This window comes from Toxotes jaculatrix, chromosome 17 (genome assembly GCF_017976425.1).
Source record: "Toxotes jaculatrix isolate fToxJac2 chromosome 17, fToxJac2.pri, whole genome shotgun sequence".
Lineage (NCBI taxonomy): Eukaryota > Metazoa > Chordata > Actinopteri > Toxotidae > Toxotes > Toxotes jaculatrix.
This window is the reverse complement of record NC_054410.1, coordinates 12,930,340-12,955,716: the sequence shown is the minus strand read 5'-3', so window position 1 is coordinate 12,955,716 and position 25,377 is coordinate 12,930,340. Positions and strand designations below refer to the sequence as shown.

At 40.8% G+C, this 25,377-nt stretch overlaps 1 protein-coding gene across 2 annotated transcripts in view; it reads left to right on the top strand.

Moving 5' to 3' along the window:
- Positions 1-4,320, top strand: part of kif26ab (kinesin family member 26Ab) — a 65,686-nt gene extending 61,366 nt beyond the window's left edge. For both annotated transcript variants that reach the window (XM_041060778.1, XM_041060779.1), the window contains 4 exons: positions 586-779; positions 1,721-1,744; positions 1,986-2,136; positions 2,234-4,320. In XM_041060778.1, the coding sequence (XP_040916712.1) occupies positions 586-779; positions 1,721-1,744; positions 1,986-2,136; positions 2,234-2,415 (551 nt within the window). In that variant the 3' untranslated portion in view covers positions 2,416-4,320. The remainder of the gene's footprint in view (positions 1-585; positions 780-1,720; positions 1,745-1,985; positions 2,137-2,233) is intronic.
- The last annotated feature ends 21,057 nt before the right edge of the window (positions 4,321-25,377 follow it).

Sequence of the window (25,377 nt, the reverse complement as noted above, 5' to 3'; positions counted from 1 at the left end):
ATACTGAAAATAGCAGTTTATGTGAGATCTATCAGACAGTGAAACTGTGAAACTACACACAATGAAATAGCATTCAGAAATGAAAGCCCTCTCCTAGGAAATTATCCGTTCAGGGGTTCAAACTTTATGAATCCACTCTTATTGCATTCACGAATTGGTGTTTCATTGGATTTTCTCTCCTCCTGAATCAGCAGCATACATTATTCATACATATATGGGAAAATGATAATGAATGTTTGAAACAAGATGACTTCGAACTGTGTGATGATCAACCAAGATGAATTGAACATGAGCGGCAGTGACCTGGTTCAGTTTTTTTGTCACCTTGTATATATAACCATTTGAATTCATGTGCGTTAAACCAACCTTTTAAATGTATTTGGTCTACGGATATACAGAATAGTAACTCATGAAACCCTTATAAATATCCAATCATCACAGCTTGGCTGGCCTGTGTAAAGCCTTGCATCACTTTACATCTCAGAGTGGAACTCATACATATTTCCTCATAGAGCCTAGAAAATACTGCTATTGTATGTCACCAGTGTCACTGGTACGTGGCTGACTGTATGCATGGCTTTGTAGGCTTCCAGAGAAGACGGCTGATCCCGGCACCCCTACCAGACACCTCTTCCCTGGGGAAGAAGGTGGGTACAGCGGGCCAGTGGGTGGACTTGCCTCCTATGTCTGGACCGCTGAAGGAGCCCTTTGAGATCAAGGTGTATGAGATCGATGATGTGGAACGGCTTCAGAGGCGGCGCCAGGAGGAAACCACAGAGGTGAGCAGAGGGTCACTCCTAACTTGTTCTACATGGTGGTTCATCTTGCTGAACTTGTTTTAGATATAGTCTGGGTCAAGGTCTTGTCAGTCCCACTCGCTAAGCCGCAGTAATATTTTTTGCAATTGCGACATTGATGTCATACATGCTCAAGATGTGAAACATTTAGTTATGTTGTGGGAATGTCTTAGCTCACTTCTTCCCAGTTTCTTTTTAAAGAACAAGACGAGAATAATATGTCTCAGACGTCTGACCTTCAGTCAGCTCAGTGACAAATCCCGGAGTTAAAATGTCTGTCCGGATTCCCAGAGCTTGGTATTTTGGCAGCGCTCCTCAGGAATGTCAAGAGTTCAGGAGGCAATTACTGACGAGGGTTAATTGGTTTGGATATGAGTGATTACTCGGCTTACTGCTGACGATAGTGGTTGTGATGTTGGGGGGGGTGAAAAAGAAGATGGTATGAAAAGATTGGTCAGGGAATGTGTGATGAATGCAGCGGCGCCCAGCACCATCCCAAATCAGCTCACCACTAGCACTCATCATTGGCTGCCTGATCGCTTTTTATAGCAGGCTCCTCTTCTGTGGATCATTAACTGCTCCCACAAGTTCAGCGCAGCCAGACAGGGATTTGTTAAGAGAAGATATTAAATCAGCTTGATGGTAGTTTGATTTACTTTCAATTAGGAAAAAAATGATCTTTCATTTTTCTCTCCCTTCCATCAGTCTGAATGACAAATAATTCATTGCTGTTCCGTGACTTTCCCTCACTATTTCAAAATTACTATTGGAATACTGTGCATGTGCATCAGTAGATTGTGTCTCTAGTATGTGCGTATATTTACATATTGTTCACATACTAAGACTATATGCTATTCACATAATAATCTGTCTTGTTCAACACACTAACTTGTTTAATCTGTTTTTCCCAATCTTGTCTTCAGCAACCATTCCAGGATGTTGACAAGGTGAGCTAATTTTTCATGATGACTGGAGTTTAATTATAAGTGGCACAGACTGTTTTACAGTAGTTGCATCACCACAATCAAAATTCAACCTATGATGGAAGAAACATAATTTTTTAAATAACACAATTTTTTTTTTGTGACTTTTTAATTTTCTGTTGACTGTTGACTCAGCTGCATCAGTCAGCTAAGCTGTTGAAGCCACAGTGGTGACTGTAATTAAAAATCTCTTCTTGTATTTCAGGGCCTGCTGTATTTTAACAGTAAGTTGAAAATGCTGGAGAGACGGCAACAGCAAGTGAGAGAACTGAGAGCAAAGCATCAGGTGTTGTTGGAGGAGCTGGAAGACACTAAGGTCCGGCTGATGATGGACCCCAGCAAGTGGATAGGAGAGTGTAAGTAATTACTGAAAAGCTGTACAAGTAAAGCAGTAAATGTAAGATCTTGTTTTGACAGACCGTCTAAACAAATATCAATTTCCCTTTACAACAGTTGAGGTGGACCAGAATTTGGATAAAGAGTCACCGGAGTACCTGGAGGCCTTGGCACAGGTCACAGAGGAGCTGGAGTTCTGTGTCAACCTATGCAAGTCCCGTGTCATGATGGTTACGTGCTTTGACATCAGCATGTCGACATCTGGCACCCAGGAGGGACTGCGTGAAGTTGAAGTCTGAGGACAAAAGAAAGTTGAGGTGGAGAAATGAGGAAGTGAGAAGAAGGAGGATGACGAAATGTAGCAGCCAGTTTATATAGTTAACACTGGAATGAAGAACAACCAGAGACAGAGATGAGAGTGGATCTTTGCATGAAAACAGAGGAAATCTTAACCACCTAACTACAGTGCCTCGTTGTCCAGGACATGGTTTTAATGACAGAGAAATGAAACGTGAGCACAAAAGTTGTTGCCTGAATGGCAAGGCAGTGGCCATCACTTACTCAAGAGTCAACAACACCTGGAAGTGCCTTTTCTATTCTTTTGTTTTAGTCATTATTTTTCTTATGGTGCAGGTATCTTAAGTATACCCAAGCAAACCCTGAACATATTGCTTTTATGAAAAATATTTTATATTGCATTGTATAGTGTATTTATATGATTAACGTGGTGTGTACAAATATCCTTTTTAAGGGAAAAAAGAAAGACGAAAAAAGAAAAAGCAATAAGCTAATGTTATTGCGCTCCCAGACTTTGCCTTTTCTCTTGTTTCAAACCTCAGTCAGCATTTTATCCATGTTCATTCAGCCTCTTGCGCCTTATGTTAACTCTCTGGTTCTGTAGTTTTCTAGATTGTCAAACTGTTATCTCATCAAGGACTGCATTTGCTGTTGTCACTCATCGCCTGCCAGCTGGCCTGTGAAAGCTTGCAGGACTGAGTGAATGTTTTTTTTTTCCCTCCAGTTGCCTTGATCAAAATGGGTCTCAGTGGATGCACTAAGGTAGAGCAGCAGTTATGTTGGGGATGGAAGGCTTATTCAAGCTGTGGTTGCCCATGTTTATCTCACTGAAAATGAGAGATTAAGCCAAAACATATCAATCAAAGGGCCACTGTGAATGGATCGTAAGCAATTATTCTTGATTCAGCCATTCTCTCTGGTGCCTCAATATGTGGTCATGCAACCCTGAGAGACTTTACTTTCCCCACACTGGCCTATGAGGATAGAATGATGAATGGTTACATTGATAGCAGTGCTCATCAGTGAGTCTAATTTCTCCCCAAATGGGCTTGGACTGGGGGCTATCTAAACACTATAAGACGAAGGGGCACAGATGAGATAGCACAAGTCTACTGGCCTCTTAACCAGTACTTTTTTATGCGTTGCCAAGCCTTGGCTCTATGCATTCCAATACATTTACTGCAAGTACTGTAGGAACCTCAATACTGACTTAAGGGCAACAACACAGTTTGGCCTCTTGTATCCCCTACTGTTTTTTTTTTTAAATAGGCAAATTGACAAAGTTGATCCAGTGACTCAAACAAAGACTCCAGAATTGTTAGATTCCTGTGAAACGATGCAGTGAATCAGAGCAAATGATCGTGACATTGTTTAGCAAAATCAATCATGATATCAGCTCTTTGTAGCTGCCAGAATGTGCTTGTTATGAATCAAATGGCTGATAGAGAGAGCACAAAGATGATCGGTGAAAATGATTGTTAAGAAAAACAAACTGGCTTTGTTGTATTTTGGTGTGTTTGATTTCTATATCTATGACAAATATTGACTTGGTTTTCTTTCTTTTACAAAGATGTACTCTCTCAGGCCCTCTCTGAAGATGCTGCATGAGATTTTTTAATCATTTTTAAGAATGATTTCTACTCCATTTTTACCATTCTAATTTTTTACAATAACTTCAGTTTTCACTAATGTGGGGTTAGGCTCATAAATTAAATAACTATTACCAAACCAAGACCTTTTTCCAAGAAATTATTGTATGTAAGGTCATATTTCATATCAAAACCCATATTTTCGAATATCTTTGTTTTTGTATAGGACTTTCAAACCCTGTGTATAAATGTATGATATGGCAGCTTGTGTTTTACTTTTACAGTACCTGTGAATAAAATGGTTCTTCTTACTGATGATTCAGAGTTGAATGTTTTTCCCTAGCTCTTATATTTATAGTAGTAGTTATAAATCACATGCCAATATACTCAGTGCTGCAACTGCCTCCTACCCAGTGTGCAGCTGTGACTTTAGAAAATGAGATTCAGGGTAAGATATGAAATGCTGACTAATGCACAGCATTAGACACAGATATAAGAACTGTAACCTACTTATCTTTACACACCTTATTTTTTTTAGTTGTTTGACATGTAAACTCATAAGATTTACATAGGTTTAAGAGAAAACATAGGTAAACAAAAACTCTAGCAATTTTATTTTTGCACAAAATAAAAAAGATTATTCTAGAAGGATTTTTTTGTGTCTGTTCTAAATCAAGTATGAACTAAATGCATATGAAACTGTATTTTATTAAAACAAATAAATGAAAATGAATGAATATGGCAGTGTAGAGCACGGCCACAATGAAAACCCAGGACCCCAAATGTTACTCCTCCACAGGTGTTCGCTTGATTGGACTTCTCCTCAGGACTGAGCGGGTGTGACCATGTGCTGGACTGATTGTCAGTGCACCTGAGAAACACTATGGACAGTTTAGGGACAGTTTCTTCCCCAATGCGTTGCTCGGAAAAAAAAAAGTTTGAAGATGGAAATGCCGCCGCGGAAGTTCACAAGTGTTTTCCACCGTTTTGAACGTCACGACAAAATTTCGTTCCTCAGGGATGGATGTCTGCTAATGAAACCTTAACCCTCAGAGCACGGCTGATACCATAAGAGACACAAGTGGAGAAAGTGGAAACTTTTTTTTTTTTTTTTTTTTAGTATGGCTGAACTGACGAGAAAGCGAACGTACGCTGTTTTTCTTTTTGATGAAGCATTTAGCTTAGATGCCCCCTGCAGTTTAGGTAGCATAGCATAGCCTAATCACTCAGGACAACAGGAAACACATGTGCGCCTGTGGAAGATACTGAAGCCATTCAAGTAAGTTGTTTTTACTCTTCTTCTTCTTAGCTTCATCACAGAAGTGCTACCTAATGCTGCAGCCCTGTGATAATTATATTTCTTGAAAATACATTATGGAGGTTACAGAGGTTCTCAGGCACAAAATGCTACCATTACAGATTTTAGATTAATGGTGTGCAAAAACATAAACTCACTCTCACGGCGTCCCAGACATATCGTTTTGAGGATAAAGCTAAACTGCTGGGTTTGATATATGTGGGAAGTGAGGTAGAAGGAGAAGGTCTGGGTCCAGAGTAATTAATTACTCTTTGCGTATCAGGAGGCCCTGTGTGTCTGTGTGATACACGAAGTCCTGTTGAGCGTTATACTGCACGGGTTTGGATGTGGTCAGCTAGAAACTGGAGCCTGCTGTGCAGCGACATCTTGCCTCCTCCCTGTTAATTCTGTTTTGATCAAAAGCATAAGAGGTTAATTTGGCTGACTGGCAAGACCAGCTGGTCACTGTGTTTCAAATCAAATTCTTTGGGTGATTTTTGCTTTCTGGCTCAGTGGTTTTTTGGCACTCTGACACCTTGTGAAGGCCAATCTAGACAGAGTCCGCTGTACAGAAGAGGCAGTGTGCTGCTGTGTATGATAATATATACAATATATAGGTCTATTATATTGTAGATAATATATGTCTAATTAAAAAGGATACAGTGTATTAGTTAATCTTCTGCCTGTAGTGATTTGGCAGACAGTTTAAGCCTTTTGACAAATCACTCAGGGGTCTGTCAGCTCAGACTGCACCTTGTTGCTCTCAGGAAGTCGGTGTGTAGAGTGGAAACAGTTGGCCGGGGCTGCTGCAGATGTCTGCTGGCTTCTGAGCAGTCAGCCCCGTGTATCCCAGCCCACTTTGCCTCGGGGCTCTCATCATTAGCAGGGAGTTGGGTGTTGTATGTGAATAGCAATGAGTTCACTGAAAAGTCAGGAGTCGCCCCTCCCCTCCTTCACTCCAACCCAGCACTGACCCTTTGCTGGAACTCTCCTCAGTCGTCTCAGGGAGAGGTTTTATCCGAAACCAATCCCAGTCCAATTCAGTTCTCAGTCCATTTGATATCCTTCCTCTTCTTCACGTCTTGTCTTTGTTTCCATTATTGTCTCTTTATATTCTACAGTTAGTACTGTTCAGCGTGCGTTCTCCAGTCAAACTGAATCAGAGCATCTGTAAGTCCTCTTTTCCCCTGCATTGTTGTATTAGACACTTTAAAAGCCTCTTTAAGTCCTGCAAATACTGGTCCAGATCTTTCAAAGACACATTTGTTTCTTCATTTCTTTCGGTAGTTTGTCACTTTAGATGACCTTGTGTCTTCCAATTAGACTAAATGTCGACTACGTTCAAAGGAAAGGAAAGCAGGCTGTATAAACCCTCTCACTCACCCCTCCACCCTGTTAGGCGGCCTGCATCTGCCTGGGGCATTGTTAGTGGCAGCGGTTGCTCAGTTTTGGATTTACGGCTCCACGGTCCCACAGATTGGCCTGTCTAAACCAAGCCTGCTCTTTGAAGAAGACCTATAAACCTGACCAAATGCTGCCACTTATTCTAAGTAATTAAAACAAGCTGGCGTGGAGAAAAGTCCTTAAATTATCAGAAGCTGGGCAAGATGTAAACCTCGCACACAGTCTCTGGTCGTGCTTCAGGGGGGTCGTAACTATTGACATATCCATCCCCAAAACAGATTGCATGTGTGGGGAGTTTTGCACCAAGACAGAAACCTTTTAAGAGCTATAGTCCTGAGGTCCTGAAGGTCCCCCCCACATATGCACTGTAAATTTTTTCGGGTTGGGTGTCCATATAAGTCCAACAACATGCCACTAAGCTGAGATAATGCTACAGGCAGTGAATCAAACTAAAGCAATCCATAATGTGAAAGAGAATGAATTAGTCTTTTAGAGACAACCCTGAAATGATGTGTCACTGAAGATTTAACCTTGTTCACTGTGTGCAATTTAGCAAAGCATCATGGGCAAGAGAGGCTCGGGAACAAACAAGCATTACCATTATAAGCTGTAATGACGTAGATGATATTGCGTAAGTAATTTAGCATATTGTTACAAATTGTATAATGTGAATCTTCTTGAGTCCTCATTCAGCTCATATGGTTTGGACAGTAATGAGGAGCAGGAGTTCAAACGGCCTGTTGTGTGTTGACCCGCGAGCTGGCAAGGTAATGGGTATCTAGGAGATGAAGATGCGCTAACACCCACACAGTCTCTGATGCTGTCTGACAGTGAGCTGGCTGTGTCGTCCTCTTAATTATGCAGTCTGAAAATGGTGGCAGAGGAATATATCACAGCAGAGGTGGATGTTTCATATTTTTGCAAAGATGAAGTTTTTCTCTTTTTATGCTCATGTCTTTTTCTCCATCTTGGCACAGTCCTTGACCAAAATTGATGAGGAACAGTATATGATTCAGAATGCTAGTTATTCATGCAACACTCACTGGTTCATCGTGTTTGGTCAGTATATAATGCACTGACCTTGTCAAAGAATGATAAGAACTACTTCATCCACCACATGCACTGACCTTGTTTTATCTGTGGTCCTATAGTCCCTTGGTCCAGATTGCTTGTAGATAACCACTGATTTACATAAAGGCTTTGTTTAGATACACTGTTTTAAAATGCTTTTAGAATACTGATGTGAGCAGTTAATGCGCAATGAATATTCATGATTTTTAAAAAGGTTCTATACAATCGAGCAGAAAAAAGACAGTACAAAGTCCTTGATTACATCAGTTGTTTGGTAGGTTACAGCATATCGTACTCCGATTAATGACGTGAGGTTCTGTGCAGGTCTTTGACTTTTTTAAATGTTTCAGCTCTTTTAAAGAACGAGAGCAAATTGCACTCTGGAGATCACTGGCCATAAAAAAAATTTCATTATTCCCATAGTAGAAGCTAAATAATTTAATTCTAGAAAAAAGTGCTCACTGAGATATTGCTGTTAATTGCACAGTGAAACTGAACAGCCAGCCATTCCATCAGGTTGTGCTCTCTTAACAGATGGGCATGCGTGATGAAAAAGACCTTTTTAATTAGTCTGTCTGAAGACATTTCTTCATAACCGACAGCCCCCACCACGTTTAAGTTTCAGTGGCCACCAGACAGGCTCTAAGCTGGCTCCCAGCAGCAACCATCTGGTGGACAGCAGAACCCGGGCTACAGGGTGGCTCCGCACTCCACTGAGCCGACACATAGCCCAAGGACACAGGCAAAAGCCTTGTGTTGAAGGGGTCTTTACCCTATTTAGTTTAGCTGGTACCTTTGTGCTCCGTGTGAGGATCAGAGGTCAAACTAACAAACTACTCACCAAGATATGTAATCTTGTGGAGGTAGGTCAGACAGTGAAGGCTAAATGGAAATAAATGCATTGACGTGTTAAGTATGTAGCATATCTCACCCATTGCCATCATTTATATTTAAATGAAATCTTATCTGCAAGGAGAAGATTTATAAATTAATTCTTTATCAGCCCATGAGTAATATCCCCTTTTCAGACATCTTCTAAATGTTTCTCCGGTGACCCTTTATTAGTAAAACCATATACTTTGTGTAATTTGACAGAATATAGTTTCAGAAAGAATACCACCTGGGGATTACATTTTGAAAGGCAGTGTGAGAGGGAGTTGCATCATTAGATTGCAGGATATATTTTACAAGGTGATTGTTAAGCATCTTCTTTCCTCCAGGATGATTTTGTGTTCAGTTCATGATGATTGGCAAGTTATTTATCTTCCATCCCGTCCCTTCTTGGTGGAGAGATCGGCACGTTCAAATTGCAAGAGCATTGCACTTCCCATATTTTCCCAGATGAACTGTAACTCAGAACATGCAAAGGCTAATGTGGTTTCAGGTATCTCTGTTATGGCTACTGATAAGGTGAATTGAATTTCCTGTCCACGTTGGATAGCAGAATTGTGTTTTTTTTCCTCTTTTTTACCAGGAAGAATCATTTTGTGTATCTTGTTGAAGAGGGTGTTTGATTTTTCAGGGCTTTGATTGCTTTCTCAGAAACCTTTATACATTGGATCAGGCAGTCTGCCTCTTCTGAAAACTCTCTTTCTGCACACAAACAACCTTCAAGTGTGAGAAATATTTCTAAAGCAGTATCTTAAGAAAATGTACTCTTTTGATTTATTTGCCTGCTTTGGAATTGGCAACACCAAATTGTAGTGAAGTGCAGGTCTCAGACAGCAGAAAGCGTGTTTAACAAATCAATAGATAAGTAGTGTAGCTGTAACTGTAGTTGTAGCTGTATGATGATGTGAAATAGTGAAATTAGATGGAAATTACAATTTTGAAGAGGCTTGATGCAGAATATACACTGCAATTTTACTGAGGACTGTATTGGAACAATCTTCTCTTTCCAAGGAAGAAATGCAATGTACTGAACATTTACCAGTATTACTGGTATATATTTTGTTATATATATGTTCTGCCCACTCTTTTTGTGTTTGATGTTTACTATAGATTGTCTCATTGTGATACCATTTTGTATTTCCTTCTGTTTGTATGTTTCCTGTGACTAAAAACATTTTAATCAAACTGTCGCGATCCAACCTCTGGGTTAATCCACCAATCAGACAAAGTCTTGTTCTATCCATCATGCTTTCGTCTGCCCCTCACTCACACCTTATGATAATGTGTGCTGTTTTCATTTACACATGTAGATGATGATTATTATAATTGTGAGGGATTTTTTTTTTTTCTTCCTCACACTTTTCCACTGCAACAGTGAGGGGGGCCCCCTCATTGTCAACGCTGAGATACAGTGTATTGTCTCATCAGACACTTTGAGATACACCACAGTGGTGACAGCCCAAACGCCGTCTTTGTACTCCCTCTCTGTCTCCCAGATTAGAGCTTGATTTGTGCAGGTTGCTGACAGGAGGCTGTCAGTAGTTGTGATGTCTGAAGTGGAATATGCACAAGTGAAGAGGTTAATTACACAACATTTAAGACCCTTCTTTCCCTCACCATTCACACTGTAGCCAATCACGTCCAAGACACTCTCTAATCAAACGTGGGCTGGCAGCTCTGTGCTGTGGCAACAGTTGCCGTGATGGCGGCTTGTCTGGCAGGGAGCGTACGTCCTGCTGTTTGCCTATTTGAGTTGGTTGGCAGGCTGGTGCAATCCCCCTCTTTTGCTGCTATTCATTCATAGCCAAAAGAAGGTGGAGAATAAATGTGTTCTCTGAATTACAGAAGGACTGGATCATTCTTTCTTGTCTTGTTTGGGCTTCATTAAAGCTGGCAATCATGTAAAAATAGAAACCATTTGCCTACTATTCCAATAAACAATACAGCAGAATACTTAAGAGTATTTAGTTAAGTTTTTTTTATTCCACTGCCTTAGAAAGAGCTGCATGAACTCTTCTGCTGTGCTTTCTGAATGCTTTACATGAAATAAATAAACATTTGATTTAAATGCCCGTTTACAAAAGTGTCTACATTTTAGGATAAATGTTCAAAACATACACAGAAAATACATTCTCATATACATGTACTTTATACTTATTAATTATTTGGTTCTGATTTTACAGTCATCTTGCTGACTGGTGGATGTTTGCAAGTTTGCTACTGGATTAAACAAAGTAGAAACAGACGAAGCACACAGAGTTTAAGTGACCAACTTTGAAGTTGAAAGCAGCCACAATGAGATATGGCATTCTTGACTGGCACCCCCCTCGTGTGCTGACACTTCGACACGAAGGCCCTCGTCCAAAGCTCCAAACGTATTGGCTGCCACTGGTCGCTCCATGTCAATAATGTTGTCACTCTGTTCCCTGAACTCACAACTCAAGCTTTCATCTAGTTCACTTTAAAGTACGACCTCTTTGACCTTTCAGAGAGACACACATCCATTCCTGTCACACCCTCACTGTAGGACCTCTCACCACTGTGGTAATGAGCAGCGCTGCTGAAACCCAATATGGACTCTTGGATGAGGGTGACAGAGATTATTAGCAAAACGAGGAGAAGACTAGAATTTGTGCAGGTGTCAAAGTCCATATCTCAGTGGCTCTGTTATCCTGCTGAAGTATTCTGCTGAGATCTTGTTCTGTAGTGATGTGTAACCGATTGCGTGCATGTGTGGACACAAAGATCTCTGGATATCAATCAATTCATGGACGACTTATTCTACAGGAGGACCGTGTTAATTATGTTTTTATGATTACATTTCACTGGGGAGCTGCATATGCGTATAAGATAGCATGGCTATCCCAAAGGTATTAAAATCACTCTCATAATCACACTCCTGTTTTATAATTGGTATCATTCTGTTTGGTTGGTTGTCCTGCAGTGAGAAGTGTGTGTGTTTTTTTTTTATTATGTATTGTGATACAAGAAAGTAATTTGACTTTGGTCCTTGTTGTTACAGTAATGAAAGTGAATAGAAACCCCTCAGAGCATAGAACAAAACATAATGTCCTTGACAATGCTCAGCCTCTTTCTTTTCCAAATGAAGCAACAAGACATTGTTCAAAATAGCAACGCTGTGATTATTTCTGGTGCCAGTTTCCCCAAGGTAATGTTCGCTGTGTTTTAGTATATGTTGTTCCATAGCAACTGAGATGAAATTGTTTTATTGATTTGCTCAGGAGGCAATTAGGCCTCACCCTGAAGTATCCATGCATTTCACTCTGCACTGCCTCCACTGCGCTATGAACAGCCTTCAACAGATATTTCCTCCACCTCTTTAATTACCACTGGTTACCTGAATGGCATGGCACACAGAGAGTTGCCCTCGTAATTAGCTGTCAGCTGTTTTAAGGCACAGCTCATTGATTAGGTCATGATCGCTAATAGGACGTGAAATCTTGCTGCCTTCTCTATTGATATGGATGAGAATGAATGGAGGTTTTAAATCCATGCCAGACCTCACAGTTAAGTACCTGAATAGGCAAATACGTAATGTGTTTTTAGTCTTTTTTTTTTTCTTTTACAGTCACATTAAAGTTGTGAATATTTTTAGTGCACATCTTTTCTCATCAGCTTGTCTGAGTTATGACCATTGATGCTTTAAAGTCAGTGATTCTAACAAAGTAATTCAGTTCTGTAAATTTAAAAAAAATCTGGTGATTGATCTGGGGAACCCCTGAATTTGCGACTTTTGCTTATTTTGAATCTGGAATTATACACTAATCTCTTTTTGGCCATCCTGTTGTCTTGAGATGCATGGAGCTGAGAGAAAGCTGTCAGGCTTGATATTGTCTTATTTTCCTAAAGCAGTTACTCTAACCACAAACTGCATTGTTGCATCTTTCAGTCTGGCTTTGCATTGTGGTGGGATGTATTGTGACTGGATTAAGAGGATGGTTGCAGTGTATTACTACCACATCTCCGTACAGCCGCAAATGTGTCATGTTCTTTTTTGTAATTCTAAATATTTATAGCGCATCATTTTCAGAAATAATTTTTTTAAAAGGAACCCAATTTTAAACAACCTTTCACAGAAATGTGTCCATGCTTTTTTCTTCCTGCTGCATGAAGACACTTCACTGCAGTGTACAGTAAACAAGATCCTCTTGTGACAAGCACAGCTCTAAAATGCTTCTGGTAATACTAACTGTGGGTAAAAATGCAAATTAGCTACTTATTATGTACCAGAGTCCATCTAAATAATGGTGGAACTGCAGTGTTGCTTTGTTTGTTTTTGTTTTGTTTTTAAATCAGATTTTTGATTTGATTCATTTTTAAAATAACTAAATTTTTTTTCTGTTGTAGTCTGTAAGCTGTTAACCTAACCAAGCTGCTATGTCATTAGGTTAAAGTTGTAGTTTCTTTGTTCATTCGTAATCATTGATCTTCTCTCTGGGAGCGTGACTGTCTGGATGAACAGGTGGGTCCATGCCTACAGGCATGTGAACTCGAGGCCTCAGCAGTCCCACCATCCAGACTTTGTGCTCGGGAGACTTTTGGCGGACGTGTGGCGGTCCCTCCTCCTCCTTCCATCTCCACAGCTCCCCAAACACAGTTGTTCATGAATATGGATAGCAGGCAAGGCTCCCTGGCATCATTAACGTGCCACAAGCCCATATAAATCACATCACCATAAAACCTCCAAATGCTGCTGATAAAGAAGGTAACACGATAACAACCAGCAGAAGTCAAGAAGAAAAACAATTCTTGGGAAGCGAAACACACTGTGGATCATTGGTTAGTTACTGCGCTTTGATTGCGTCCTATATTACTCTGCAGTTGTGTTAACACTCTCAGACATCTCATGTGACAAGGCTGGATGCAGTTACACATACACACAGTGTATCTTGGCTGAGATGTTGACAGGCACTCATGCACAGCTGCAATAGACTTGAACCCTTCCACTCCCTGTTCTCAGCATGGGGAAGAAAAGCTCTGACATCTTTGCGCTTTGAAAAATGAGTTGCACATATTGCTCTCTGTACCCACTTTTGTTAAGGTTCTGTACTACATGGTCTGCAGGGTTTGCCCCAAGATGTTTGAGAGTGGTGATCTGCAGAAATAATATTTAACTGGATAAGATTTAAAAAAAAAAAAATAGAGTGAATGTAGGTTGTTCCAGGTTATTGCTAGTTCCCAAATTTGACCATTTCCAAGTGGAATGGTTTTTGAACAGTGATCTGAGCCAATGTGCTTATTTTAAATCATGATTTTTTTTTAAATGGAAACACATTTCTCTCTTTCTCTCTGTAGAAAAAATGGCACAGTAAAAGCAAAATACATTTAAATGGCACAATCAGCAGCTGGACTCTGCACTGAGGGCATTTTGACAATCTGTTGGCAGCCAGCCTCATCCTCTCTCGTCCTTTCTGACACAGCCGTACACAGCCATGAAAAGCACACAAATGCTTGGTGCCAATTGTTCTCTGTTCAAAAGACCCTCTGACCATCTGTAGTATTCTTTAACTGGAACTTTTAATGTCTTTGGTTTGTGATACACGTGAACATGCCACGTGTATCCTTAGGCCACATTCAGACCAACAATAGCACTGCGTCAAAAACCAGAGGCTCCTTGTCTTTGAAGGAGACCACTGCACTGGTGAAGCAGGATTGCTTTTGTCTATCCGAAAGTTGCTCTTGGCTCAGCTTTATCTCCACTGGAGTGCCACCTCATCCAGCCTCACTGGACAGACTACCTTGCAGCATGTACTGTGACTGTCTAGTGTTGTGCTGATGGTACTATTGTGTACAGGCTGTAAAGACATTTGAGGCATATTTGTGATTTATGCGTTTGGGCATGAATGAATAGATAGTTGTATATAAGCATTATGTTGCCTTGACTGAAATCTCAAACAAAAATATGTAGCACTGCACCTCTCTAGGCTGGATTTTTTTTCTTTTTTTTTTTTTATGGAGGGACTAATTCTCTGCAGCATAGAAGAGAACACATTGGCATTCCTGATTTTATTTTTTGCTGTGACAGTGTACCCCAGAAAACAATCAGGCCCCTATATTCAAAAGAGGAGGTGTTTTTGAGTTTGACTTTTTGCTGTGTTTGATGAGTGAGCCGCCCCCAAAAGAAAATCCACACATGAATATGTAGTAGCAGGGCCTTGATGAGGCAGACAGGCAGGCATCTCCTCTCTTCTTAGAGTAACTTCAGACGAAGTTCCTTGCGGGGGGCCTGGAGTCGATTCTGGGGGGCACCTCAACGCCAGCCTTCTCCACAGACCTGGCACTTTCGTCTTTGGAGAGAAGCCATGCAAAATTCATTGTTTTTACCCTGCAAAGGCAGAGAATGAATACTTTTTTTTTTTTTTTGAAGCATATGTATAAGGAGAAGAATGCTTGTATTTCCCATCTTTCTCTGACTCTGCAGTAGCAATGAATGGTACTATAGATAATCCAGACACACTGAACTAATCTCTCCTTCCTATCAATCGAAGAGTTTTATAGTACGGTTGTAAAGGAGCATTGAACAGGTAGCTGCACACTACTCTTTCATGAGATAATTCATACCAGTGAAAGCTGTTACAGCAGTATTTCCTCAGCTACCCTTGCGTAACTTTTAAAATAGGCATTTTCAGTTTTTCAAGTAACCCTTCTGATCATTTGAAATCTTTGAAATTGAAACGAAACCTAAGACACAAATAGTGACAGATATGGGACGGAACTATGATCATCCACCAAACATCAGAGGTGCATAGAAGAAAAAAAATGTAGAAAAAGAGTGAGCAGATATCAAATGTTTTATTGTTATGTATTGTTATTGTTATGTAATGTATAGGCTCTATTGTAAAGCATCTGTAAAAACCATAGCGATTAATGTTTTATTTTGATACGGCGATTCTTCTGTCACTTTAGTTTCATGTCTGATCGGGCTCTGATTTCCTCTGGGACTTTGCACACCAGCAAATCATCCATTTAGAGCCATGGAAATCCAGGCGAATTTGCTGAAAACGATAGCCTGTAACCCAATTAAGACAACTTTAGAGCAATGCTCACCCACTTCATACTGAATTAGATTAACAGTAGCCGAATGCTGATATTAACCAAGTGATGTAATTACAAGTACAGGTTGGGTGCTAAAGCAATTATCAGGATGAGTGAATATTCCCAAATCAGATTAGGATGGTGAACTTCAACCCCTCTGGATTGAACAAGACATAATTTGTCTTTAAAGAGCTTGGCTGCACCCCCCTTTGCCTTTGACTTGTCTTTCACAGTGAGATTAATATTTAAACATCTTTCACTGACATCCACTTAAAGGTACTTTTGTCATAACTTTGCTTCACATGCTCATTAAAATCTCATTCAGTGACCTTTGTCTCCTTTTCACCTGTTCAGACATGGATCTGATCCACGTTTTCCACCATAACTACATGACACACATTTTAGAGGATAAATGAATGGATCCTAAATGGAAACAGATTTAGGAAAAAAGAACAGCAGTAAATCAGATGGAGTACTTTATAATTAAGTATCTAACTGTTGCATTTTTCAGGAGGGAGCTATTACTTAGAAGAGGTGAGAAAAGTCTTGTTTTGGAGCTGAAGGCTAGTGGCCCCTTGGACACGTCATTATTACTGCCCTAGGTCAGGATTATGGAAAAGCTAATGCTAAGATATTCAGGGGGATGGAGATGTGGGTAGAGGAAGGTTGAGCCCAGGTTGACTCCTTAATGTAATTACACCCACTCAGGGGAGAGGAAGAGACAGAAGTGGGCTGGGGATTTGAGAGAGGGATGTGACAGCCTCACAATGGAGAGCAGAGGAGTGTCAGCAGACCTGTCTCTCAGGGTGGAGTGTCGGCCTCATGGCCTCAGGCCAGGCACAAGAGATTAAAACATCCTGGCTGTAGGGCCTGGAACCAGCACACCCAAAACGCAGCACACGGGAGCTGAAATTAGAATAAGACAGGAAGATGATGCGTAGAAGTCATTGTTATTCCTGTGCTCTGCCTTCTGCTTTAAGTGTATCCGCGGGGTTGACTTCCATACAAATTCTGCAGCCTGTTGTTGTTGCACTGAATTTAAGTAAAATTGTGAGTGTGAAAGTGTGTGGTTGATGCATAATGTTTTGCAAGACTTTGGGCAAAACTTGTTATTTGTGTCAGATGAGATTTCCAGCACAGACAATGTAGCATTTACTTCTTGACATGCAATCACAGAATGAATTGCCCACTCTGGAGCTGGCACTCCCTCACACAGAGAAAGAAAAGACGGGGGAAAGAAGGGCCCTTTGATGAAAGGACTGAACCCAGCCCCCCGCTCGCACTCTTTCCCTCCCTCCTTTTTCTTCCTTGCCCTGTGGAGTTAATCTGGCAAAGAGGAGGCAGCATCAGCCAATTTACACAAGCAGCAGCAGCAGCTTTTTTTTTTTTTTTGTGCTGTGCCTTCTTTCGCTTGCCTTGCCTGTGTCTCCACCCCCATCCACCTCTCTGTTCTTTGTGTGCGCGCTTGTTTGCCCATGTTTGTGTGCACGGTGTCTGTGTTATATGCATTGGGCGGTGGAATATCAAGTACAGTGAGGTGGAAGACGGTCCAACCCCTGAGGCTGGCAACACCTGTCTCATACAAGCTGTGCGGCTGAGGTGTCATGGCACAGGTATCACCACCCACCTTCACCCATCTTCACGTGCGCACACTTATCGTACAGTCTGTTGCCTGTGCTTTTATTGTTGGTCTCCACTCTGCCTTCATTCTTCTGATAACCCCCTTTTTTAAGCGCCTTTAAACAAAGGAAGGAAATCAGATTAAGGGTTCTTCTTGATTTAGTGCCACCCTTCCACCTTCCCTCCACCTACCCACGCACAGTTACACACTGATGTCAGAGGAGCATCCCTTCCAGGCACCTATGCATATCAGACTCGGCTGTGCCCCAGGAAAAGAGGAAGACTTGGACAAAACATGTTTTAATTACCGACAGGGCTTAGATGGCAGTAAAATTAATGGCGTGAATGAGGCTTTGTGTTTTATCCACATCATAACAGGTGAACGTAGGATTTAAAAAGCAGTGTTTACTCTGTCCATCGCTGTGTCCTAACTACCTAAACACAAACTATGGTTTTTGTTTTGTAACCATATTAGTCATGCTGGGGAGAGATGCTTGTTTCTGCCTCCTGCTGTAATGTGTTCAATAAATCCTCCGGACACACTGATTCTCTTGCAGTTTGGAAGCGAATCCAAACATTGCGGCCCATCAATTTTTCTCCACCAGGCTTGCCCAGATCAATTAAATCAAAGTCATCTCAGCCGGACGTTAATTATTTAATGAATGGCATCTGGATCTGGTGTGGCTGTGCATGCATCCAGGCTGTGATGGGAATGGGAACTGAAGCGATATAGGATGTTGCTTTCCATCAGTGCCTCCATCCTCCTAATATTTTTAAACTAATATTTCCTAATATGTACAGGGATTTGTCTTCTGCAATATCCATTGTAGCAGTAGCTATCGTTTTGGATAAATTAGACTTCTTACACTGGTTTCCCAGGAAACCTACAAGTGATATTAATTTCTAAATTAAATTTTCCTCTTGGCATCTGAACAATGTTAGTCATTGTGCACATTTTTTTCTTTTATTCTCATTATATGGAAGGAAAATACCACTAACTGCCACTAAGTTGCCACTAACTGCCAAAAATCATGATTGTCAGTGATAAATGTATTTTGCTGGATGTTGATGCGACACCAATTATTAGAAAACTATGCTGTTTTACATAGGAGGCAGTTCACTGAGCTCTTCCCATTCGAATTTTTAGATGTGCCTCGTCCTAAGCCATTGGTCAAAGGTGAGGGAGACTAGTCTCGTCCTGATTTACACAATGATGCATCAGCACTTTGTGTGCCCTGGGTCAATATAAGCCTGCCAGCACCTCGTGCAGCCTGTCAGAGTCAATAGACTGGCTGACATGACATGTCCTGGACCAGTGATTGAATTACTGGCCATTTGTCTGCCATGATTGTCTTGCCGTCATATCAGTGTTAATCTCGTGGGCGCTGTCTATTGTATCTTCATCAAATGTGACAAAGGGATAAAAGAGCATTTTACAGTAATATTAGGATTTTCTTTGTTATAGAATGCCATTTATATCTCTATCAAGTCCCATTTGAATTTCTAAGTATCCAGGCTTCTAATAATGAATGTGACTGTCTGTCTGCCCTGTCTGCCTTCATTTTTTTATCCCGTCTGCAAAATTTAATTCACACCGACAGTACAAACCTCAAAATAACATAACACTTCATGAATGTTCTGTTAAAAAACGGCAATTCAATTATCTGACGTCCGTGGTTTTTAGAGACATTCTTAATGCATTTTGCTGCAAGTCTTTCTTTAAAATGAATAGTGAAATCATTTTTTTGTGAAAGAGAAATGAAAAAAAAAAAAGGTGTGATGCTAGTTGCACAAATTCTAATGAAACTCATCATGAATCTTATGATTTTCCTCCACATTACCTCGCTGCTACACAGAACCACGTTTACAGGGAGTTTTTGCAGGTCTGCAGCAAAGTGCCCATACACAGCATATTACAGTGTAAATCATTGCATGCATGCAGTATTTATGTAATGTACATGTTCATGTGTTCTGAATGCTGCACCACATTTTCAGTGAATTAATGAACAGCAATGTGGAGTATGTAGTAATTACCACAGAGGAGTGGTGTGGACTGAATTATGATTAGTATGAGTAAATAAATAGACACTGGGGATATTAACTGGAAGAAATGCTTCTGGAATATTTGACATTTACAGTAAACTGGGGTGTTGGCCTAAGATAAACAAGAGCATTGATATATTGTTAGATGCGTTCATTCTGGCTTGTAAACCGAGTCTGAGTCTTTGAAGTCATGGCCTCAAGTTGTTGCAAAGTTTAATTTTAATTTCATAACAAATGTTGCTTTTGTTCTCTCTCATCATTGACATTATGTTCCTCCAATACTGAGGCAAATCATAGAAGTGTTAATAATTCAGCAATAGCAGAATATGTATGCTTTTTCTCTCATAGTCTACTTAAGATGCACAGACTGAGACTCTTCAAATATTGATTTTCTCCCTCTTTCCATTTGTGTTTTTAATGCAGAGAACCTCCAATTTAGCCTTTCCTGTGACATATGAAACAAAGAGTGTGAGTAGTAGTTAAGCTACGATAGCAAGTCTGTTTCTTGTCTAGTCTTCTTCCCATGCCTTCTTGTAATTTAGCTCAGGATTTGCATCAGTTCCTACAAAACATGACGGTAATTTTCTGGCATTCTGTAATATAAAAAGACATAAATTCCACCTAGCAGGATTAAGCAGCTCGCTAATATAACTACGGTAACTGCCTTGCATGTGTAAATTTTATTTTTACAGCCTGTCAAGCCTCAGCAAGACACTCGGTGGCACAACTTCAGAGGAACTGCTTGATGGCTGCAATTCATCTGAGGCAGTTTTCAAAACCTCATAGTTCACCTTGCTCCTCTGATCTGGACCCGGCCTGGCACGTATTATTTAACAGGGAGATGAATGGCCGATTGGGCATTTCTCATGTGTCATGGCGTAAGTCATGATAAATAACAGGAGTGGACTGACGGGACACAGGACAGTAAAGAGTAGAGATATCAACATCAACACATACTCAACCAACCGCAGTGTAATTTTGCAAGTCGTTAAATCACTGCCAGAGAAATATGAGTCCAAGGTTATTGAGCGCGGCTTGAGTGATGGAGACTTGGAGTGGTCCACAAGACTCAAATTGCTGCGGAAATGAGATTTAACACTGTGTCATCTCATAGACCTTACCCAAGCAGAGGTGAAAAAAATCTGAATGGAACTGAGTTGTGTCTATTGATGCAATACTTGAGTTGTTTAGTGTATTATATTCTTAGGAATTATGGAGTGAAACTTTATCTGACATGAAGCAGCTCAGTAATGCTTTGCAAATACTGTGAAATCTCTTCAGTAGGTTTTTTTTTTAAACTTACAAGAATGTTATACTGACTGACAGTACCTATCTACTACATAATGTAGGAGGAGAAAGGCAACAAAGGGTGAGGTGATAGGGGTTGAAGATGTGAGGAGGAAGGGGGTAGGCAGGGTACATTATCCAATATGTGATGGACCAGATGCTGTACCCTCAAGCGAGGTATTTTACCCCAAACGGTACCTGTAAAAACTCCATCTGTTGAAATGGGCTTTGGAATATGTCAGCACTAGCTGAAGGCTCTCTTGCTGTCTGGGTCTGAGGATCGTGTGTTGTCAGCTGTACCCCATGGGCTGAGAGGGAGAGGGATGCTGCTATGGCAGTCTGACAGCAGGGCTGTGGCAGCTGCAGCCTGTACCATTTCTCTGAGAGCCCAAGAGGGGGAAGGGTGGGGGGGGGTGGATCCTATCATAACATGGAGCTCATGTTGTTGAATGTCAGTGTGATGGAGAGATTGCAAATCACCTCTTCTTCTGAATGTCACTAAAGGTGCCATCCGCATACAGCTGCAACATTTGCTCCCTTGGATGAAAATAATAATGGTCAGCAAGCTGCTGGACAGATGTGTCACCGGCTGATCTGCCCTCTAACGCAAAGGAAAAAAGTATAGTCATTAGGTTCACAGTAGATGGGAGTTTTGCAGTTGGAGGGAAAAAAATGTAAGCGGCTGCACATGTGTATGTATTCAAATTGGCCTAGAAGTTTTGAATTGATATTTGGACGTGTATTAAAATCAGCCTTTCAGTGTGGTTGTGAGGAAACAGTAATTCAGAGAGCAGGGGCCCTGCAGCTCGCCCTACAGGATGCCTCAGGCACAGTCTTGTATTGTTGATGATGTGAATACTTGCAAACCGAGCTGTAAATGGAAGAAAATCCCTTCTTGGAATTACAACCATGTAATACATTGGTTTTTATTGTGCAAACAGAAATGTTAACTGGTATTGTCATGCACAGACAAGTTGTACAATGATGTCAAGGCTTGAAATAAATAAAAAGGTAAATAATAGTAAATTAATAATAAACAAAAACTGTGTGCATAATCAGAGTTTGAATATATGATTAATAGCCTTTAATCAAATCATTATGTTTTAGTAAGGTGTGGTTGAAGTCTAAGACATTAGTCAGCTCATAATAATGCTGTTTTAAATTATAAAGGATCTTAAGATGTGGCCGAAACAAGAACCAGTTTGTTCAGTAACTCCACACGGAGAGGAGTCACTGCTGAATGATCACGTTCCCGCCACATGCTACCAAGCATTCTCACTCTGCACTGGGAGGCAAAACATTAACTGTAATTTTCCATCCAGTCTTACTCAGCTTAACCTTGCAATTTTATTCTGGTTCAAAATGTCCATCTTCGTAAAATAGCTGTATAGGTGGGGTAAATGTGGTTTCCTCCCCCCACGGTTGTAGTTATAAGTGGGTTTTCTGTGGATGTGCTGTGGTTGTGTGTCACCCCCCAGTGATCCAGGGCTAAGATTGTGTGGTTATAGCCAGGCATCTGTCCTCTATCTGCACTTCGAGGACATTAATAGCCCCAGTAGCAAAAACTGTAATAGGTTTCATTTGCAAATGAGGTCAAGCAGTAGAATGAAGCCAAAGACGCACAGTGTCTATATTTTACTTTCATTTTGTCAGAGTAAAGGTTTTGTTAAAACTTTCATGATTTCCTACTATTTAAACACTACTTCTCATTAAAACTAGTTTCCCCACCTGCAGCAGTTCTGTATATGTGTGTGTGTGTGCGAGTGTGTAGAAATAATCAATCCCCATAGCAGTAATCAATGGGGGGAGAAGTATGCAGTAATTTAGTTAATTAAAAGCTGGGGGGCATCAGACAAGGCTGGGCGTTAGATCTCCATTTTAGGGGTGGCATAATTATGTGCGATACTTTGTAAAATGGCTGATAGGGATTTCCTGCCTGGGCAAGAGAACTCTGAATATTCATCAGGCATTGTTAAATGGTGTTTGTAGACATATTACCACTTAGGGAGATTTACTCTTGCTCTTCAGTTACTCATCCAAAGAAGCATTAGTGGAAAACAATTCCATGGGCCGCGGTGTTAAACGGAGTATTGTGCCTGCATGTTAACAACTGAACACGAGCACGTCTGGTAGACGTTCAGACAACAAGACATGAGAGATGCTCCAGCGTTGAGGCAGCCATCTTGGGAAGAAAAAAAAAAAACACCAATTAGAAGTAATCTGTTGAAGCTAAGTGGACTTAGAGTGAAAGCCCAAATCAAATAGGAACATGAGGGATGAATCCTCTCTAATTTGAAGTCATTTTGATGGGCAACCTGAGCACGGTGGAGCATATGGCAGACAATTCAGCTGTGTTTTGATAGTGTTCATAAACACTGCCATGCTTCATTTCAACCCCAAGTGCACTTTGCTAAAGATAAATGCAGCATAGAAAGATAAGGGGTTGTAAATTGGTCGGTAATTGCATTCTCCAGGGAAAAACCTGCATGCAAATCTTGTCCCATGTGCACTTGCTGTGTTACACCTACACGTATGTGCATGTTATCTGCACAATTTGCATTTAGGCAATTTTATGCAGCTGTCTGTTCATCTTTCTCACCTCTTAAACTTTCTTTAAAATGACAGTTCGTGTCTGAAAATGGTTTGCTCAGAGATTGTGGATATGCTTACAATGTCAAAGCGTCTGCCTTTAACACACTCAAACCACAACAGCCGCAGTAATGCTGGCCTGATGATGTCATCCATCTTACTCATGTGGTGTCTTCCCACAATTCTTTGAAGCCCAAATGGCGCTAAGTTACTTTTCTTTTAAGTGAGATGCCTGCCAGTAATTCATTCTAATAATTATGTAATAAAATAACTACCTGACAATCATACAGATGCGCACTAAAGCTGTTTTCTGCGGCTGATTCAGGGTTTTTCTCTCTCTACAAGAGGAACAGAAGCCACGGGGCATGCCAGTGTGGCTGTCGCTCTCTGTTTGAAATACGTATGAAACGTGATGGATAATTTAGTTCTTCTGACAAAGGAAGAAAAGGCTGACAAAGGCACTTACAAGGTCTACAAAAATCTGTGTTAATCTAGATTTCCCCTAAACATGGCTCAAAATTAACTTTTCCATTGGTAGGACTGGTGCCACCAACTTTCTTAGTTGGTCGCACATGATTTGGTGACACTTTTCTTTCTGTTAGTGAATGGAAGTTCCTCCTTCCATTAGTGTGTTAAACTTGATGACTATTTCACTGAAAAGAAGTGTGGGGGGGCTCAGTGTTTGGTGTCAGGCAGGTTTTGTGTTTCTTACTGTCGCGCAGTTTAAAAGTTTTAAGCGTAAACTGTGTTGACCTGGTAACAAAACTAGAGTTCCCTGCAATGGACAGGCCACACTGCCCTGCAATAGACACACAGCATAGCTTTGCCCTCGTACCTCAACCACAGGCACTGCTTTAGCCATTGTGGTTGATCGATCGCACAAGTGCTATTTTAACCACAGTGGCTGACACCGTACACATGCCAGGCAGGCGCCAAAACAGCCTAATGAACATCAGGTGCTTGCAAAAATGCGACCACGTGAAATGTTAACTTGCACACTCTCAAAAAATGGTTGCATATGTGTTAAGGGAGTGGACAGCTGGACCACAGCCGTCTCTCCTTGTCCTCACTCCACCCTGCAGTGAACTACTTGTATCACGTCTACTCTTATCACATCTCTGTCCCGGCAGGTCCTGTGCATCCACTTGGGCTTGATGCTGTGCTCGACCTGCTCCTCTAATGGAAGAAGGGGGTGTTACACACACGGTACAGTCTTAGTACAATATTTTAATTAAAAGGCCTGCTTCAGAGGAGGGAGGCTCAGAGGGTGAGAGGTGGACCATAGGGTGAGAGACATCTGCCCTCACAAGCACAAAGACAGATGGACACCTTTGGGGAGTCCTCTAATGCTAATTAATATGAAGATGAGAATGTTATATTAGTGACCTGAAGTATGAGGGTGTATGATGGTCAGTTCTTATCTGATCTTAAAGGTTAAGGCTGCTGATATCTTTCTGTTTCTGTCAATAGATCAAAACCAACAAGGTATTTGTTCACATACAGTAATGGAGGTCAGCGGCACAGAGAAATAATCTATATCAGGCTTTAGCTACACCGACAATACTTGTTTGTAGAATCAATTCACAACTGATTTTGGTATTTCTATGGAATTTATTGACTTTAAGTAACCTGTAGAATATGATCAGACCTACCCTTTATATGTGTGATGCTTGTTAGTAGCTTATTTTTCCTGAGACTGATCTGCATCTGAGAACTGGAGCGTGTTGTGGTTTTGCATCATTTAAAGTGCTGGAATCAGTGATGTTATTTAGCATTTTGACCATGCAAGCAAAAAAGACAATATTTGTCATAATCGTGTTTTTTTCCTGTTTATGTAAAACATATATGGTGAGATTATCTCATTGTTAATTCATGGGTTCTTCAGATGAATGATAGATTTCCTCTGAGACCAGGGCCCTTGCTCCTACCCTTGCTGTTAAGAGAATTCCACACCAGGCCAGTGTGCTTCCTTTGGTGTCCTGCTTGAAAGGAAACCAGCTACTGATCCATCGTGTTTCCTTGGTATTGCACATACCATACATCATCATATATAATATTGTGCATCTTCTGCTCCTGTCTGCCATAATATCAGAGTTTGACATTTTCTCTTCTGCTGT